The 19,453-nt window shown below is 59.0% G+C and overlaps 1 protein-coding gene across 1 annotated transcript in view; it reads right to left on the bottom strand.

The window, feature by feature from the left end:
• KCNQ4 (potassium voltage-gated channel subfamily Q member 4) overlaps positions 1–15,770 on the bottom strand; it is a gene marked incomplete at its 3' end in the record, with an annotated part of 55,504 nt that extends 39,734 nt beyond the window's left edge. The window contains exon 1 of the mRNA XM_079936341.1: positions 14,732–15,770. Coding sequence (XP_079792467.1) covers positions 14,732–15,045 — 314 coding nt within the window. The 5' untranslated portion in view covers positions 15,046–15,770. The remainder of the gene's footprint in view (positions 1–14,731) is intronic.
• Between the last annotated feature and the right edge of the window lie 3,683 nt (positions 15,771–19,453).

Genomic DNA, 19,453 nt, shown 5'->3' with positions numbered 1-19,453 from the left:
GGATGGCGAACCATCAAAGAGGTCTGTGCAAGCCATGGGGTGGGAACTCCAGGGTCCCCTGGAAGGTGTTCTAGAACAAGGAGGGCCGCGCACAGGCTCCAGGTTGGTGGTATGCAGGGCCATAGAGTGAGTGGGCAGAATTCTGGAACCCCACCTTTGACTCACCTGGAGCAGCCCTGCTTTGATGTATTTCATATACTGTGTCACTCCTGTGCTCCTGTGTCACGTTTCATTTAAAGAACCAGATCTACTGCTTAAAAGCTTGCAAAACAGCAGTCAGGACCCTTCCCTCCTACTGAACAATGGGGAAGCTGAGGTTACAGGGACCACAGTCATGCAGCAGTTTAGAGCAAATCCAGTGCTCGATCCCAGGGCTCCCGCTTCCTGGCCAGGCCCTGGCCTCCGTGGGCACATTTCTAATCAGCAAGACCCAGTGCCTCCAATGGACATGCCATTGGGCGGTGGTGAGTGCCCAGTCCCTAGTGGGGTTTAAGCAGGCCTGCTGCTGGGGACTCCTGCCTTGACGGGGGCTGGACCCTCCACTCAGGACGCTCAGCTCAGGAGTGGATTGAGAGGCCAGACCAGGCCCAAGAAGGAGAGGGAGTCCTGGTATAAATAACCGTGGGGGGCTGAGATGTTTGGGCTCGTCTCCTGGGCGACGGCTGTGTTTACCGCCCAGCGAGGGGGGGCATAGCCCACACATTTGCCTCCCTGACTTGTAGCCAAATTTCTCCAGGAAGGGGTGGCCCAGCATTAGCCCCAAACACTCCAGCTCTGTACCCCTATGAGGTCTTCCCCCTAACTCTGCCCCAACATGGGCCCCAAACCTCCCTGACATTGCCCCCATCCTTCAGCCCCAAATCCTGCATGGCACTGCATCTCCACCAGCCACAAATGCCCCAGCATTTGGTCCCATAAGTCCCAACTCTGCCTAAATCAGTGGGGGGATGGAGGGTGGCGGGAGCGTGAACAGGGCAAGGGAAGGCCCCAAGCAGAGTAGCTGGGTGTGTGCCAGGGATCTGAGCTGGGGCCACTGGGCACGGGGGCAGAGACAAACCTCTCCCACGGCCCTGGCCAAGACAGAGGAGGGCTGCAGCCCCCAGATTAGGAAAGTGCAAATCCCTTTCCCCAGCCCAGTGACCACGCCATGCCTGTCATGTGCAGGGCATTAGATGGCCAGACTCCATCGTGGGAGGGGCTGGCAGGTGCCTGTTGGTCATCCCACGACCATCTCCTCTCCCCAGCTAGCCAGGCCAAGAGAAAAAAACCTCAGTGCAGGAGGGCAAGTGGAAAGGTCCCCTTCCCCATGGGGCAGCAGCTGCAGCCTGGCCCAAGCACGGAAGCACAGGGGTTGATGTGAGCTGAGTTCCAGCCTGCAGGCCAGCCCAGCCTAAAACACACACACACACACACACACACACACACACACACACACACACATACACTCTCTCTCTCTCTCTCTCTCTCTCTCTCTCTCTCTCTCTCTCTCTCTCTCTCTCCGCCCAACCGACTGATGGATCCTGCTTGGGACACCAGCTGCTTTTCACTGAGAGCTCAAAATAGGAGCTGTGTCCATCAGGGGTCCTACACAGGTGCCTAGACACCTGGGCTCCAGTCCCATATCAGCCACTTCTCAGCTGAATGCCCTTGGGCAAGTCATTTCTCCTTTCTGAGCCCCAGTATAAAATAGCGTAATAAATATCTTCCTCCAAAAAAAAAAAAAAAAAAAAAATATCTTCCTCCAGCGTTATGAGAATTCAATGGGATTCATTGAGTAAACATTAATTAAGCCCCACAATGGGCCAGGTATGCCTTAAAGCATCAAGCGGGAGAGGCGATGTTCTTCCCAGTATGAGGCAGCATTTTGGACCCAGAGGCTGAGGCTCAGGGATGTGAAGAGACCTACCCAAGACAACACACAGGGGACCTGAGCCCAGGCCAGCTCTGCAGAGAGGTTTTCACTGTTATTTATTGTTGTTAGGGACAATTGAGACTCTTGGGCTGAGCCTAGGCTCTGCCACTGACCTAAGTTTGGTCTATGCCCTGTTCTGGGCCTCAGTTTCCCCATCGGTAGAGTGAGGGGGCCGGGTGGGATCCGTGATTTCCACACCCTATTGAGCTGGCAGACAGGGACGGAGCAAGGAGCTTGGCAGGCTGGGCCTCCTGGGCTCTGCCCCCTCCCCAGGGCACTCCCGCCATCAACTGGGCCTAACCCGGTGCTTTCATGGGGCTGCTCTAAGGTCACTGTTCTGGGGACCCCCTTAGACCCCAGACCCCCTTTGCAGGTAGCCTCAGGGCCTGCATCCACCCCCTCTGCCTCCAAGGCCTCCCTCAGCTCATTCACACACACCTTCCCCCAAGCCAGCCTTTGCATAAGCAGCTGAACTTTCCATATAGGCAAAATCCGAGGGCTTCAGGCCAGGTCTGGCCAGGCCCTGGCAGGGTTCGTGGGCAGCTCCAGAGGAGACGCTCAGGGGGCTGGGCCGTGAGGGGAAGGCGGAGGGAGAAAGAGGCCAAATGGCTGGCATCCCCAGGGCACCCTGCTAGAGTCTCCCCACAACCATCCTCCTTGCCAGACCCAGAGAGGTGTTTCTAAATTACCAATCTGCCCATGGCACTCCCGTCCTCAGTTCCTTCCTAAACTCTAGCCTCCTCCAGGAAGCCACAGCTCCTCAGCCTGGAGTTCTCAGCCTGGCCTTGCTCACGTTCCAGCCCCTTCTCTGCACACCTCCTGCCCCGTCTAGGCTCCCACTCTCCTGCCATCTTTCAGTTCTTTACAAATGTCATGTTCAGACCCACCTCTGGGCTCTGCCCATGCTAGTCCCTCTGCCCGGAATCCTATTCCCTCCTCCTGTTTGCCTTGACTCCTACTCACGTTTCAGGTCTCAGCTGAAACCTCTTCCTCTGGGAAGCCTTCCCAGCTACCGCCAGTTTGGGACTGGGCCGGCCCCCACAGGACTCCACCCAGACAGCTGCCAGCCTCCTGGTGCATCTCCCCTGCCCCACCCGGGGAGCACAGCAGGGTCTGATTCATTGCTCTGTCCCCAGCACGTGGGATAGGCCCTGGCCCCCGGGGACTGCCAGTCAAGGCTTCCCAAATGAGAGAGGAAGAAAGAAGGAATGAATCCTCAGTGTAGAACTGGGGTGGAGATAGGACCTGAACTTTAAGGCTCAACTGGTCCTCACAGCAGCCTCCCAGCAGGCAGGCCCATCAGGGCCAGTTAGGCATAATATGGTGGAAAAGATGACCGCCTCCAGAGCTGGACTTCTGGGGTTTGAATCCTGGCCCCACTACCTACACCCAGGCAAATTACTCAACCTCTCTGTGCCTCAGCCTCCTCATCTGAAAAATGGGCACAACCGTAGTAGCTACCTCCTCTGGCTGTTGAGAGGAAAAAGTGAGAGAAAAAGGGCAAGTCCTCAGAGCAGCATCTGGCGTACAGCAGGCACTCTATAAGCATCGGCTGTTATTGTCTTTATTATTATTTTTTTTTTGCGGTACGCGTGCCTCTCACTGCTGTGGCCTCTCCCGTCGCGGAGCACAGGCTCCGGACACGCAGGCTCAGCGGCCATGGTTCACGGGCCCAGCCGCTCCGCGGCGTGTGGGATCTTCCCGGACCGGGGCACGAACCCGTGTCCCCTGCATCGGCAGGCGGACTCTCAACCACTGTGCCACCAGGGAAGCCCTGTTATTGTTTTATTATTATTGAAAGCCATAGCAGCGGGGGACGCTGAGCGTCCGAGACGGAGGTGACTGCCCAAGGCCACCCAGCAGGAAGGTGTCTCTTGCTTTCCCACCCTAACCCACACACCCCACATACACTATAAGTGCCCCCCACGCCAGCCCGCCCACGGTGGCCCGGCAAACCTGCTCCCACCCGCTCACTCCACGGAGTCCCTGCACACTCAGGCTTCACTTCCATCCTCCTGGACATTCACCGCTTAGTGGCTGCAGGACAGGGCTTATGCTGACCATTTAAACTTCAGTGTCCTCTTCTGTAAATGGGGTAATGACAGTGCCTACCTCCTAGGGTTCTGAGAAGGATTAGATGAAGTAGCATGTGGAAAACACCCCAGATCTGGCACCATACCCCGTATAGGTTAGACTATGAAACTTATTACTATGTGAAAACCGTTAGAACCCTTGAGCTTCTGAGCCCCCAGTAAGGTGGTCACAGAGCCCCGGCTGCTGCGCAGGGGGCTCCTGAGGAAAGCAAATGCCAGTCTGGCCGATATGCTCTTACAGGCCGTGTATACCAACCACCCTCCCCCACAATATCCCCTCCTCAGGGCTGAAACCAGTGCAGGCCAGGGCGAGATGAGGGGTCCAGGACCCAAGAGAAGAGGGAGCACGCGCCGGGGAGCAGGGAGAGTGAACGCACAACAGGCCCTCTTCTCGTCAAAGCACTTTGTAGTTCATGAAGCACCTGATGCAGGCAGCGGCCCTGGGAGGTGGGCAGGTGGAGGTGATAATTGTCATTCTACATGAATGGAAGCTGGAGCCTCAGAGAGGTTGAGTCGCCTGCCTGGGGTTACACAACCTTTAAGAAACAGAGGCGGGAGCCAAACCCCGGCCTGCTGACATCTGGTTCAATGTTCCTTTAACTGCGGGGTAAGCCCTGATTCTGGGTGACCTAACCCCCAACCCCTGCCCCGAGAACAATCTTGGCAAGAGCCCTGGGCTGGTCCTCACCGCACTCCAGGGCAGGCAGGCCCTGAGGCCCAGGAGGAATAGACCAGGGAGACTGATGGCTGCCCCAGCCCTCTAATCCTTTCATCCCCACCCGGACCCCTCCCAGCTCTGGCCCCAGAGCTCAGGAGGGAGAAGGCAGGATGGCGCCCAGACTCAGGGATTTCACGCACCGGTAAAATTTTCAAAAACAATTTAGGGACTGCATGAAGTTGTCAGCTTTTTATTTCGCCAAGTAAGGACATTTTTAAAAAATTCCCAGGCCCGTCATTTCATAAAAGAAAGGACATAATCTCAGACTAAAAGACAGTCCTTTAAATGAAATAAATTGAGCTTTGTGGCCAAGTCACCACGTTGTCCTTATTTCTCTCAGTTTTGCCTTAGGCCACTGAAGAAAGCCCGGGTCTGCTGACGCGTGTGAGAACCATTTTGCAGCTTCGGTTTGGGAGTCACACAGACATGGGTTTGAATCCTCATTCCACCACGGGCAAGTTGTGTCATTTGGTGCACATTATTTCCCCTTTCTGAGCCTCAGTTTCCAATCCACAAAATGGGAACATGAATAGTGCTGCCACACAGTGGTACCTGGAGAGCTACGTGGTCTAGAGTTTGCAGAGCACTGGTTCTGAGACGAGATCAATCAAGCCCAGGCTCCCAGCCAGCGGCGCCTCCCTGTCCTGATGCTGCCTATGGCTCCCCGTCGTCCACAGGGTAAAGCCCACCTCTGTAGCCAGACCCTCTGGACACACCAGACTCTGCAGATCCTGGGGCAAAGAGAGTAGAATAACAGAGTCCTGCCTCAAAGCCTTTGCTCTAGCTGTGGCCTCCACGTGGAGCGCACTCAGGACAAAAATCACAAGGGCTTCCAGCTCACTGCCTGCACCCAGAGGACCCAGGGGTCATTTTTCCACTTCTCTCTAGTCGGCAAAACCCTTCTCATCCTAACAACCAGCCTCAATGTCACCTTCATTCCCTGGCTCGGCAAACATTCACTAATTACCAACCACGCACTGTGCTCAACCCCACCATACAGAAGAGCGCAGAATACACACGGGAGGGTGAATAGAGATCAGGGGGCTCCAAGGGCCCCCAGTCAAGCCAGGGGTGGGGGGCGCAGGGAGCGATTCCAAGAAGAGGTGGTGCTCAAACTGGGATCTGAAGGATAAATAGGAGTTCGCTAGATGACGGGGTGGGCGGGAGAGGGGACGGACTGTGGGGTGGAAGGAAAAGCATCCGGAGTATTAAAAGCACACCTGGGGACGCTCTAGGTTGTTTCTTAGGCGAGAAGCAAAGGATGCTCGAGAGAGGGCTTCCTGACTTGGGCCCTGCCGGTGAAGGGGTCACTGTTGGGGGGAGGTGGATACGTTTGGAGATAGATGCTGAGGTTGAGGTGCCCAGGGGATGAGCAGGTGAGGCGTCCACAGGAAGCTCAGGGATGAAACTGCAGAGGGGGAGGCTGTCATCACAGAGGTGACCCCCCAAAGTCACAGGAGTATGTGCACACACATGGAAACTGTGCATGGAGAGGAGGGCCCAGGACAGAGTCCCCAGGAGACCCAACATTCAAGGGGAGAAGGAGGGGGCAGAGCTGCTGACAGAACCCAGGGAAGAGCCAGGGGGGTGTTGAGGAGAGTCAAGGGAAGGGGGTGTGCGAGCAAGGAAGGGCCCCTCGGGAGGCAGCCCAGCAGCATCCCAGGAGCCACAGTCTGGGTTCAAATCCTGTCTCTACAACTTATCAGCTATGTTGACTTTGGGCCTTAATTTCCCTATGTGTAACCTGGGGCTAATTTACTTTTCGACAAAAAGGAAGATAAAGGGCATGGAGGGAGGCTTGGGTCACATGTTCCCCCGGCCCCCATCCTAGGTCTCTCCCACCAGACTGGCACCAGTCCCCGGAGGCCAGAAGATTAGATGAGCGAATGAAATCAGGGGCTGCCCCCCTCCCTCAGAGTAGAGGGCAGAATGGGAGGCAGCTTTCCTCGGTCCTCGGCAGCTCCAGCACCAGTCTCATCTATCGCGGAAGGGAGGTGGAGAAGGCCCCAGGTGTGCTGTGTCCTTCCTCTTGGCCTCAGTTTCCCCACGTGGGAAACAAAGCCATGAATCTGCCTGAGCTCGGAGGCCCTTCCGCCTCTGATGCTCTGCGGCAGGACGAACGGAGGAAGGGTGAGGGGAGAAAGACCTAGTCCAGACCTACTGGTCCTGCCCCAGGGGAGGAGGTCCCACAGGGCTCTGGGTCCCCATTGTCCCCAGGGACTGGTCCCTCCAGAAGAGGGTGGCAGCCGGACCAAGGAGGGCAGAAGCAGAGGTGCCAGGATTGTGCTGACACAGCTGTTCCTTCTCCCCTCCTCTCTCCCTACCCCTCCCCTCCAAGGGGACAGCCGAGCCCGGCAAAAAATAAACCCAAAGGCAGTGACCTGGACGGGCCCGAGGCTCCCAGGGCGGAGTGGCAGGGAAGCAAGGATGGAGATGACCACACCCCCCACAAAAAGCGAAAGGGTGCCTGATCTGACCCCCCCTGCCCCCCCCACCAACAGAGGGGCTCAAAGGGAGCGGCTCCATCCACTCTCCTTCCATCACGCTGGGAGGGGTGGGTGCCACCTGCTTGACAGGCACAATGGGCAGAGTAAATCTTGTCCAGGCCAGCTAGACATGGGTTCCCAAGTTTTGGAAAAAGTACCCCAGGGAATCTCACTCTACCTCCTGGTTTGGGGCAGTCAGTCCTTCCTCCTGTCTGACCTCTATCTCGCCTGCTTCAGTGGGCCCATTTATCTCCAGCAAACTGCTCTCCCCCTGTCCCACCTGCCTGGCCTAGATGTCTGAGGAGTCTCAGGAGAAAGCGTTCCCCAGACTTCCCTGCAGGGACTGTGGAGGGCCCCCGGGCCGGAGACCCCGCTCCACCCACTGTTCCCCAAATCTTTGAGAGGAAGGAATCGCTGAGCTCCCTGCTCCCTTGCCTCCCTCCCTCAGGCACTGCCCAATTAGTCTGCTGCCTGGGGCTGCCCCTCCCGGTCTCACCTCCCCAGGTGCCAACCCCCAGGGCACGCAGATCCTGCCCTAGGGACAAGTTGCCCAGAAAGCCTAGAGTCCTGGGGGGAGTGCTTTACGGATGCCCCAGAAGTGTGACCAGCACCCTCTCCCCGGCCCCTCAGAGTCCCCGCTGGGGGCAGGCAGCCTTCCCGGTGCCCTTCTAAGTGCTGCCCAGTCCTCTGAGGAGCTCAGGAAGAAGGTACTGGAGGAGAACTGCCACCACCCCGCACCCTACCCCTACCCCCACCCTACAAAACTCAAGGTCTGAGACAGCGGCTCCTCCCATGCATCCAGAGTCCCTCTGTGCCAGGCAGCCCTTAGGATCCACTTTCCTGCTCAGCCCCATTTTACAGAGGGGGAGAGTGAGGCTCAGGGATTGGGGTAGAGCAGGGGTGGGCACCTTCCCAGTAAGTGTCGGGACTGAGACGTCTAAGTCTCCTGTGGGATTCCCCGTCCCTATTCCCCAGAACGACAAGCTCAGGAGAGAGTGGGGGATGGCCCTCCCCTCCCAGGAGTCCCTGGCTGTCCCCCTGGGCACCAGGGCTTCACTTCCACCTGCCTGGGGCCAGACTAGCTGCAGGGTTTGATAACGAGGCCCACATCTCAGCCGTACAGCAACAGCCTCACATACGCCATCCTCCCTGTACACACACAGACACGCTCACACCTACTCCGTCTCTGCGAGACCCTGGGAGAGGAGGCAGGAGAGCCCAGTGGTCCAGGCAGCCTCTACAGCCTCCTCACTGGGCATCCCTCCCCCCCCGCCCCCCCCGCACTCCCGGCGGGGCGCAGGCGTGGTCTGTCTCTCCCTCTGCCTCCCCAGACCTGGTACGGAGTTGATGCTCTTTAACTCTGTTTGTCAAGGGAAGGAAGGAACAGTCAGTGAGATCCTAGGCACCCAGGCTGACGTCCCGGTGCCACCATTACACTTGCTGTGTGACCTTGGGCAAGTGGGTGATGTCCCCTCAGCAGCCCCGCTTTCCTCAAGTGTGAAGTGAGGATATGTGCCACTGTTATGTGCCCACCTGATGTAATGGCGTGAGGGTTAAGTGAGAGAATGCCGGGAAGAGGCAGGGCACGGCGCATCCTAGGCGCTCCTCAGATGTCCACAGAAACGCGTCCTCAGGCTCCCGGCGCAGAGCCGCTCACCCCGTAACCCAGGCGAACGCAGCTCTTGGTCACTCCCAGGTACACCCAGACACACTCACCGTGCTGACAAGGACATCCGTCACACCTCTCTCCAGGAAGGAGGACGATGATGATAATAACGATATAATAATAATAATAACGGTGATAAGATAACGGCTACTATTTGCGCCCAGCATGGTGTCAGGTGCTTTAACTCGGCCCTGACAATTCCAGATGCGGGTATTATTAGTCCTATTTTTCAGATGAGAAAATGGGAGCTCAGAGAGGTTAAATAACTTGCCCAAGGACACATAACTGCTAAGAGTGGAACCAGAGATGAACCCACATCTGTCAGACTCAGATCCCATGCTCTTAACCCCCTGCGGGGAAGCCTCTGGAGAAATGAAAAGTAGCCCCTCTTCCTCCACCTCAGCCCCACAACTCCCATACAGGGGCCTTTAACAAAGGGGCCGCCTACAGGTCAGACACTCAGAATTCCCCTCTGGGCCCCCTAGCCCACAAGAGGGTCGGCCCTGGCCAAAGACCCACATGGGTGCAGGGGAGGAAGGGGGATGAGAAAACCTCCAGCTGGCTTCTCCAAGTCTGGGGAAGTTCCCTGCACAGCCTCCTCTGGGGACACGGCCTTGGCCCGCTCTGCAGAGCCTTCCTCTCTCCTTGTTCCCCAGATAATTTCAGCTCCCCTGACTGGCTCAGAGAACCTTAAATTAATCACCCATTCAAACTGCTGCCATCAGCCCAAGAATAATCACCGCTTGAAACTCTCCTGGCTCCGGCATTCTGAGAATATAGGCTTCTGCAGCAATAGGGATTGAAGTTAGACAACCAGCAGGGCTTCATCGATGGAAGGAATGAATGTACCATGGAGTTGGGGTGGGGTAGCAGACAGTGAGAAATCCAACCTGCTCCAGTGACCCCAAAGGAGAACGTGGAAAGGAGGGAGCAAAGGGGGTGTAAGGGGTAGGGAGAGAGATAGAATAAGGGCTAGAAGCCCGGCAGGATGGTCTCTCCATTATGCCCTTCTTACAAAGACCAAACAGAAGGACCAGGACTGAAAAACAGCGGCACGAAAAATTTGGGTCACACCTTAAGACTTTCTCCATCGCAAAGCCAAGTTCTTGGAGCAGTCTCCCCTATTGGCTGGGCAAGGAAAAATACTATCTAAAGTCCTGATCTGGGAGGCAGAAGGCCTGGGTTACTGGCATAGTTCTACCACCGACTCATCAGATGTGACCTCGGACGAGTATCTGCCCCCTTTCTGTGCCTTGGTGAACCCAGCAGTGCACCGCAGGGCTGGACAGAGGACCTCGGAGGGAGCTTCAGGAGAAGCAAAGGCCAGCAAAGTCCTAGGAAGCCAGCCACACACTCCCACGAGGGTCTAGGGCTGCCCTCCAAGGCGGATGCACAAACACACACAGATCCATAAGGGCAGACCTGTAGCTGTGAACAGGTGGAGGCAGAAAACGCAAGAGATGGGGCCGACTCAGCTCCGTCCTAGAGGTCTAGCCTGGGGCGCAGGCCCAGGTGTGCGTCTGTGAAGGCAGAGAAAAGGTGGGAGCAGCTGTGCATTAGATTTCTTTGCATTGGATGTATGCTGTGTGTGCGCTTGTGACACCCCTGGGCAGGTGTTTCCAAGTGGCCAGGAGTGCGTGCATGAGACAGACCAACGGGCATGTAGCAGGGATATGTGTGTGTGCAAAGCCGTGCACAACAAAAGTGTGACTGCACTGGGTGAGGCTAGGCAGTTTCCACCCGATTCCACAAAATTCTGCCGCTGCCCACTCCCCCAACAGCCCGTGTCCTGGGGGGACAGGGGGACAATGACGCAGGAGTGTGGCTCCTGAGCAGCCCAGGGTTGGGGTGCCGGCCGGAGCTGAGGTGCAAGAGGAAGACAGCACCGAGGCAGCACCAGCTCTGGGCTGAGGCTCCTCCACGCTGACCGGGGGGACCTCTCTTGAGCCTCAGTTTCCTCACCTGCAAATGAGGAGGACCCCAGCACCTGCCTTACCACGCTGCTAAAGGACACAGTGAGAGTGGTTTATAAAGGGCCTCAGCACGGTGCCCGGCACATGGCTGATGCTCCACGTGTGACCAGCAATTTCAGTTCAAACTCCAAGGGCCAACCCAGGTAGCCTCAGGGAGCAGCGGGGAGGCCCTGGACAGAGCATCAGGAGTCTCCGGCCTGAGCCTGCATCTGCCACTGATCCACTGTGTGATGTCCGTCTCCAGAGCCTCAGTTTTCCCATAAACAAAATGGGGCTGTCGAAATGTGTGAACCCACCTAGCAGGGGTGCCTGTCTGGGGGCTCTGGGCACCTTCTGCTGGGATTATTTCCAACGCAGGTGATGTTCTTTCTGACAGTCAGGGTGGGAGCTTGGTGGGAGGCACCGGGGTTGGGAGCCTGAGGGGCCCAGGAGCTGCTGCTACCTCCTCCCCTCCCCATTCCCACAGCTTCTGACCCCAGGGACAAGGCTGACGAAGGATGTTTACAGAGCATAAACCTTCACTTAGAGAAAGTTCGCGGGGCAGCTGGGGGCTGGGAGCTGCAAGAGTCTCACAGAAGCGGCAGGCGGCGTGGGGAAGATGAGGGGAGGTGGGGCTTTGGTCTGTACCTGCCCCTTTCAGCCCTCTGACTTCAAAAGGGAGGCCAGGGTGGCCTTTGACAGGGTGCAGCAAGGAGGCGAACATCCCTTCCAAAGGCTCAGAAGCAGGATGGGCAGTGATGTGGTGTTTCTCAAAATTCAGGGAGCAGGGACTGTGAAGGGCTGAGGGCTGAAATCAGGGACTGGGGCACAGGGGGTGTAGTAGGGGCTTGGTGACAGGACCAAGGGCCTAAAGAGACGAGGGAGAGCTTGGAGAGGGGACAGCAATCCTTCCTTCTGGGTCTCAATGAGAAGAAGACAGGAGTCAGCGGTTCCCACTTCCCAGAGGCCTGCGGCTGCTGGCAAAAGCGCTAGAACTGGGGCTGGTCCTCTGGGTGATGTTCCACACCTCGGGGCCAGAGAAGGTGCAGGTTCTGGGTGGGGCTCAGAGGGACATGGCTGGCAGGTGTGAGGGAGGTGTCCCCTGGGGTGAATGGACCCGGCTCACCTCAATTCCCTCCTTGCTGAGTCCTTCTCTGGCAGGCTTTTCTTCTGGGGCCCCTCCCACCAGGGCCTGAGTCTCTGGGAAGGGGGTCCTAGCTACCTGTGCACACTGGACTCCCCTCACTTGGGCTGCCTGTGAGAGTCATTGGGGCTGGGGAAGGATTTGACCAAAAGTGCAATAATCAGGCTAGAATTCCAGCAGCAGGAAGAACTTCCTGGCTCGCCCAAGACCCTGCAGTGAGTGACTGCAGAGCCCCACATCTGGAGCTCCTCACGAACAGGAGAGGCCTCCTGTGCGGCCCCCTCCCCCAGGTCCAATCATAACACCAACCCCTCACACTCCCACAGGCCCTTGCGGCTCACCGAGTTCTTTCCCACCCATTACCTCGTCCAAAAGGGAGGCCCGCAAGGCTGGGGTTTCTACCCACTTGGATGGCCTAGAGATCTAAAGCTCAGAGAGGCGCAGTGATCAACCCAAGATCGCACAGCATGCAAGAGGTGGGGTTCCTGACCCCTCAGCCCACTCTGACCTCTAAGATGAATGACCCGAGATCCCCAAATGTCCGGACGTTTTCACACCACATTTCCTCTCCCAGAGTTCCTGAGAGATGCCTCAGCCCTGGGATCCTGGTGACAAGTGGTCAGAACAACCATGTCCCTGGCCAGGGCATTCCTGGCATCCAGAAAGGGCAGGATGTGGGGCAAAGGTACTAGCGGATTTAGCTCCTGGAGAGGAAGGAGAGGCCCCTCCAGAGGAGGTGAAGACAGTGCTGGCCAGAGGACACGAGGCAAGTCCTTCACCCTCATAGGGGCTGAGAGGCCAGGCCTGGGGACTAAGGACCTCCACCTCAGAGCTCTACTGCTTCCCCAGGCCCAGCCTTGCCGCGGAAAAGTCATCTCCCAAGAGGAGCCCGCGGAGGATGCAGCTGCTCCCTGCGAAGTGTCTCAGCCTCCACGGGCACCCAGGCTGCAGGGTGGGCAAGGGCGCCTCAACGCAGCGGCTCTTCATTAGCAGTCCCCTGCCCCTCATCCCCAACTCCACCGTCCCTGCTACCCCAGCAGAGAACCCGCAGCACTCCAGCAGCCCTCTCTGCAGAGAAAAAGATTCATCCAGGCCCTGCCAATGGGCATTGGGGGTTGGGCTACTCCTAACCATTGACCCTGACCCTAAGTGCGACCTCACGTCCAGAGCATCTCAACTCTCTGCCCCCGCGCCCCCCCCCCCGGCCCGCCACAGGAGGTCTCTGCACCGAATCGTGGCTGCTACCTTCAGGAGCAAACAGGCTGAAAGAGTTCCCTTCCACTACCCTCCCTGTGGTCAGGGGGCTCCTTTGCCAGCATTTTCCTCCCCTCCGCTCTGAAATTCTGTGGGCCAGCTAGGATGGGGCAGAGGCAGGCAAGCAGACAGCAGAGGGTCAGGCAGGAAGACAGACCAAAAGACAGGTGGAAGCAGACAAGTAGAAGAGTAAGATTCAGGTGGACAGGTGGATAGACAGATGGACAGACAGGCACCCAGATAACTGGACAGGCCAACAGAGGGATGGAAACAGACAAACAGAAAGACTGTTGGATAGCTGGAGAGACAGAGACAGGACAACTCACACACCGGCAGAAACTCACTCCGGCAGAGGGACAGCCAGACAGGCAAAAGGACTGTGGGACAGTCAGGTGGACAGGCAAGGGGACCACCCAGGAGACCCCAAGACTAGAGGGCCCTCTCTGGGGGCAGCAATAAGGGATTAATATCGGCACATTTCCCAGGGACCAGAGGTCTCTCTCCCGGGCACCTTCGAGCGTCCGAGAGCCAGGCCCAGCCCTTCAACTGATATCTGCGGGGCCTCTCATGTTCCCGGCTGGGCCAGGCCGTCCCCCAAGACTGAGCTCTGAGCTGCCAAAATTCGCTCTTTACATCCAAGAAGGGTCAGTGTTTTTGAAAGTTGTAGGAGCCTGGCGAGGGGGAGGAGGGGGCCCGCAGCGTGAGTGTTTCCAAACTTACTCCTCTCCTCTTTCTTTTTCCCCAGGGTGCCCAGAGCCAGGCCTGGTGCAGCGGCCAGCAAGCTGGGCAGGCTAGCTGGCCAAGCCTGCAGGGCAGGCGGCAGGGCCCACTGCTGCCACTGGGAAGTTGAGGGTGGATGGCAAGACTGAGTGAAAACTCAAAGTCAGACAGCACACGCCAGTGTCAGAACTCTGGTGGCTCAAGGGGACCCCAAACACCTATAATTGGGGACCAGCCCTCGGCTGCGGGGGAGATCGTCCCTGGAGAGGGACATCTCCGAGGGGAGTCCAGGTGGGAGGCCACTGTAGCTACAGAGCTGGGGAGAAGGTGACGGAAAGTGTGCGGGGGCCAAAGGGCCCTCTGTGTCTGGGACACAGGGAGACAGAAGTGAGGAAGAGGAAAAGGGAGCCGCACTTTAGTGGCTGCCGATTGGAGAGAGATGGGGGACAAGAAGCTGGACGTGGGGCGTACAGGGGACAGAGAAGCAGGGGTTGGAGATCAGGATGGAAATCAGGAGTTGAGGTGGGGGAGGTCAGAAGCCAGGTCAAGCTGGGGTCAGGACTTGGAGAGCGGGGGGGTTTAGGGGCAGGCTGTGGGGGGGAGGGGGGATCGGAAATCGGGTTCAGGCCTGGGGGCAGAGCTATGAGGGTCGGCCGACCGGGGGGCTGGGGGGCAGGAGGCGGAGCCAAGGCGGGGCAGCAGTCCCCCGGGAGCCCAGGCTCCGGCAGGGGCCACGCGGGGCGGCAGCGCGAGGGCACGGTCGGGAGCTCGGGGTAGCAAACTCACATGAAGACGTGGTAGACGAAGGCCCAGCCGCGGGGTCGCTCCAGCACGTTGTAGACCCAGTTCTGCAGGCGTCGGTAGCGCTTGTACGCTACCGAGGAGCGCTGGCCGCAGGCGGAGCCCGAGCCCGAGCCCGGCCCTGGGAGGGGCGCGCCCGGCGGCAGGGGGCTGCCCAGGAGGCCCAGGCGGCGCGGGGAGCCGCCCCCGCCCGCCTCGCCCCGCTCGCTCTGCACCGCCGTGAGCGCCACCAGCTCGGCGCGGGGGGCGTCCGCGGGCAGGGGGGCTAGGCCGAGGCGGCGCGGGGGGGCCTCGGCCATGGGCGGCGCCAGGCGGGGGGGCCGGGGCCCGGGTCCGGTCCGGGGCTGGGGCGCGCGAGGGGCGCTCAGCGGCGCATGTCTCGGACCCAGGGCCGGCGGGGCGGCCCGAGGCGGGCGCGGTCGGCGGGGGCTAGGGGCCGGGCCGGGGCCGCTCCGGGGCCGGGGGCGGGCGCTCAGAGCCGGGGGGCCGCCGGAGCCCGCGCTGACCGCCCTCTTCCCCGGCGACTGGGGCGGCTCTTTCCGACTCCAACTCTCTTATTACGCGCTCCATGCCGCTCGCCTTTCCACCTGCCGCCGGCGCGCCGCTCACATGTCAGCCTCCCCCGCCCCGCCCCTCCCCCGCCGCCCCCGCCCGCCCCGCGGCCGCCTTCCCAAATCGGGAGGGAGCGAGCGAGCCGGCGAGGCCGGGCGGAGGGAGGGGACGTGCGGAGAGGCGGCGGGAGGGCGCCCCCGCCGCGCGGGCCGCCGAGTCGGGGCGGGGACCGGACCGCGTGGCGGCGGCCCCCGGCTGGTGCGAGCGGAGCGCCGGGCTGCGCGGGGCTGCGTGGACCCGAAGGCCGGGCTGGGGGCGGGATGCCTCATGTGCGGTTGTGGCGAGTGGGGCGAGGAGTCGCGGCCGCCGTCGCGGATGGGACGCGGGTCCCGCGGAGTTTAAGTGTGAGTGGATGCAGAAGTGCCTGCTGTGTGGGCGCAGTGGGTGGCTGTGATGGTGAGATTGAGTGAGGAGGTGCGGTGTGGATGGGCGTGCAGGGTCCGGGCCTCTGGCGGTGGCGGCGTCAGCGAGGTGTGCCCCGTCTGGCCGTGCCCCGTGCGCGTGGGGCGGGGTGCGCTCGTGCCTGAAAGGCCTGTGTGTGCAGCACCGTGGGCCTCAGGTGTGTCTTCTTTTCTGCCCACCCCACCCCCGCCTCTGAGCGTCCCTTCTTTAGGATGAGGGAAGAGCCTCCGCTTAGGCCACTCTGCCCCAGAGAAGAGTCTCCTCTGATCAGAGGGGCCTGCTCCGCAACAGCCCAGTCTGAAGCGCGCCCTTGCCTCGCTTCCAGGGCAGGGCAAGGTTCAGGGCACACAGGTGTTGGGAGGTGAGCTCTGAACCAGCGCGGAGGCCGGACAGCCTCCTCCCCAAAGGCTCACAGAATCGCACCCAAAAGCGGCGAGACTTTCCCCCACGGCACTCCCTCTCCAGCCGGAAAGTTCCTGGTGCCTGACCTACTCTCTCTAGCTTTGGGGGAGGCCTTTTCGCTCCTTTTAGCCCTCTTGGCCCAGCCCACGGTGGTCATATGGGTTTCCCGATCCTCCTTCCCTCGTCCCCTGACGAAAGCTTCGGCCACACCAGCCGCTCCCCCCGCAGGCCCTGCCCCAGGGTGAAGCGCTTCCGCAGCGAACTCTTCCCGGTTCCTCCGGGAGGATCTCGGGGGACGAAGCAGAGCGGGAGGGGCGGGGGACGGGGTGGGAAGGCGAGCTCGATTCTCAGTTGTCAGCAAAGGCAGCATTGATCTGCTGAGCGCCAGTGGGGGAGGGAAGGAGGCAGAGCTGCCGGCGTGCTGGGAGGGGGCTGCAGGGACCTGGGGGACCCCAAACTGGGCTTGACAGCCGTTTACATCCCTACCCCAACAATGACCCTTTTCCCTCTGCGTAGCAGAGGCTGCCTTTGGGATCCGACCTGAATCCCTCTGGCTGCTCCTGGCCCCAGGTGTGCCGAGGGCCAGAGCCTGGTGCCCCTGGGCAGTTTATGTCCCGTCCTCACTGGTAGCTGGGGAAGGTTTCTGGACCCCGGGGCTCAGCTATGAATGCACTGCCCCGGCTGTGTCAACCCATCGTCTCCCCATGAGCTGCAGCTAGCACTCCCTAGATAGGCAGCACTGCCCTCCCAGACGCTATGGGACTACCTGACTGGGCTTCCTCAGTCAGGGGTCCTGGGGGGTGGACTAAGGCCTGGGGACTTGAAATGGTGGGAAGGAAAGCAGTTGTAAGGGATCTGGGGGGTGTTTCTTGGGGGTCTTCTTTTTTTTTTTTTTTTGCGGTACGTGGGCCTCTCACTGTTGTGGCCTCTCCCGTTGCGGAGCACAGGCTCCGGACGCGCAGGCTCAGCGACCATGGCTCACGGGCCCAGCCGCTCCACGGCACGTGGGATCTTCCCGGACCGGGGCACGAACCCGTGTCCCCTGCATCGGCAGGCGGACTCTCAACCACTGCGCCACCAGGGAAGCCCTCTTGGGGGTCTTTTTGAGGCTCTTCTTATGCGCAGAAATGGCACTTGAACACAGGTTGCCCTTTATCAACACTCAGAATATCGGAAATGGGGTCTGTTCTGGGAAAGAGGATCATCGGGCTCAGCATCACCCCCGGATGCCACGCCTCTCTTCCCACTTAGGGGGCTGCGAAAGTCCCTTCCTCTCCTTGTGAGGAGCCCTCGCTGCGAGGAGAGGGTCTTTCCTCACCTTTCCCAACTCCAGCTCCGGATGCACCCCTCAAAGGCAGCAAGAGGAAGAAAGAGACTGTGGCTGCAGCTAGAGGGAGGGAAGTTAGATCTCAGGAGGGAGTTTCATGGGGCACAGAGGCGTGTTTCTCCTGTAGGTGTATGTGTAATGGGACAGGCCCACCACTTTTTAAAGTGGGGAGTTGTGGGAGTTCCCTGGTGGCCTAGTGGTTAGGATTCTGGGTTTTTCACTGCCGTGGTCCGGGTTCAGTCCCTGGTCAGGGAACTGAGATCCCACAAGCTGCGCGGTGCAGCCAAAAATAAATAAATAATAAAGTGGAGAGTCATGGAACTCTTCCTAAGGGGTGGGGGGATGGGGGATGGTTCTAGGAGGATGTAAGCAAAGTTAGGTTGGTGTGTGTACGTGTGTGCATGGGAAAGTGGAGGAGGCAGAGGAGAAAGTCCAGTTCCAAGAGGACAGGTGGCCACTCTGAGGGTCACCCGGCGGCCTTCCTGTCCCGTCCGGATTCCCGGGACATGAGCGTGACCAGGAGGAAGGCCTTTCCCCACCGCAGCCTTTAGTGACTAAGACACTTTTCTGAGCACACAGCTGTCTCAGCTCTCTCCCTGCTGGGGGGAGGGGGGGTGGAGCTATGGTTTCCCACCCTCCTCCTTCCCTCTCTCCCACCTGTTCCCTTCACCCCACCCTCAGCAGCTTCCTTCCCACCCACCCCCACCAGCCGCCACACCTCTCCCAGGTAACACTGCCAAAAAAACATCCCGCTCTGCCCTGACTCACTCACTCTGTCCCACCTGGGCAAGTCCATTCCTGGCTCTGGGCTTCAGTTTCCCCATCTGCCCATAAGGAGGGGGTGGGGCTCCAAGATCTTCTGTAATTCATCACTGTCGCTTTCATCCATCAATGAAGCAAGTATTGATTGAGAGGAAGAGTGGGGAGGGAGAGAGCTCCCATTTGCTGAGCACCAACTGAGGCTCAGAGACACGTGGGGACTCACCTAAGGATACACAGCCAGTATCCAGAACTGCCTGTGACCTGTCCTCTCCCCTGGCTGGTGCCTACCCACTGTGCACAGGGTACTGGGATCAGTACTGAGGGGAACCACAGATGGCCCAATCTTTGTTCTCTAGGACTTATTCCTGCCAGGGGTGGAGACTCCTAGGTCTGAAAGGGTTGAGGTCTAGAAGTTGTGGGGACCTTGCGGCCAGGTTCAAGCCTGTCATCGACTGACGGCCTGCTAGTGTGACTTCAGGTCAACCAAGAATGCAGATTTCTTGGAGTGGGAAGGGGGTTTTACATCAGTGGTTTTCAGACTTTATTAGCAATGGAATCCTTTCTACAGACAGAATCTTAAGGTAGCACCCCAATATGTAAAGAGCATTCAAGCAGAGGTGTTCTGGTTGAATTGAGGTGAGGAGGTCAAGGTTCCACCCACCAGACCTCCTCCTCCTTTCTCTCCACACCCCAGAAACTATTTGGACTTTCTCTCTCTTTTTATTTTCTTTTAAATTTATTTATTTATTTTTGGCTGCGTTGGGTCTTCATTGCTGCACGCGGGCTTTCACTAGTTGTGGCGAGCTGGGGCTACTCTTCGCTGCGGTGCGCGGGCTTCTCATTGCAGTGGATTCTCTTGTTGCAGAGCACAGGCTCTAGGCATGCGGGCTTCAGTAGTTGTGGCTCTCGGGCTCTAGAGCACAGGCTCAGTAGTTGTGGCGCACGGGCTTAGTTGCTCTGTGGCATGTGGGATCTTCCCGGACCAGGGCTCAAATCTATGTCCCCTGCATTGGCAGGCGGATTCCTTTTTTTATAAATTTATTTATTTATTTTTGGCTGTGTTGGGTCTCAGTTTCTGTGTGAGGGCTTTCTCTAGTTGCGGCGAGCGGAGGCCACTCTTCATCGCGGTGCGCGGGCCTCTCACTGTTGTGGCCTCTCTTGTTGCGGAGCACAGGCTCCAGATGCATAGGCTCGGTAGTTGT

This window comes from Stenella coeruleoalba, assembly GCF_951394435.1.
Source record: "Stenella coeruleoalba genome assembly, chromosome: 1".
In the NCBI taxonomy this organism is placed as follows: domain Eukaryota; kingdom Metazoa; phylum Chordata; class Mammalia; order Artiodactyla; family Delphinidae; genus Stenella; species Stenella coeruleoalba.
Note: the sequence above shows the minus strand (reverse complement) of the source record. Positions and strands in the feature narration are given on the sequence as shown.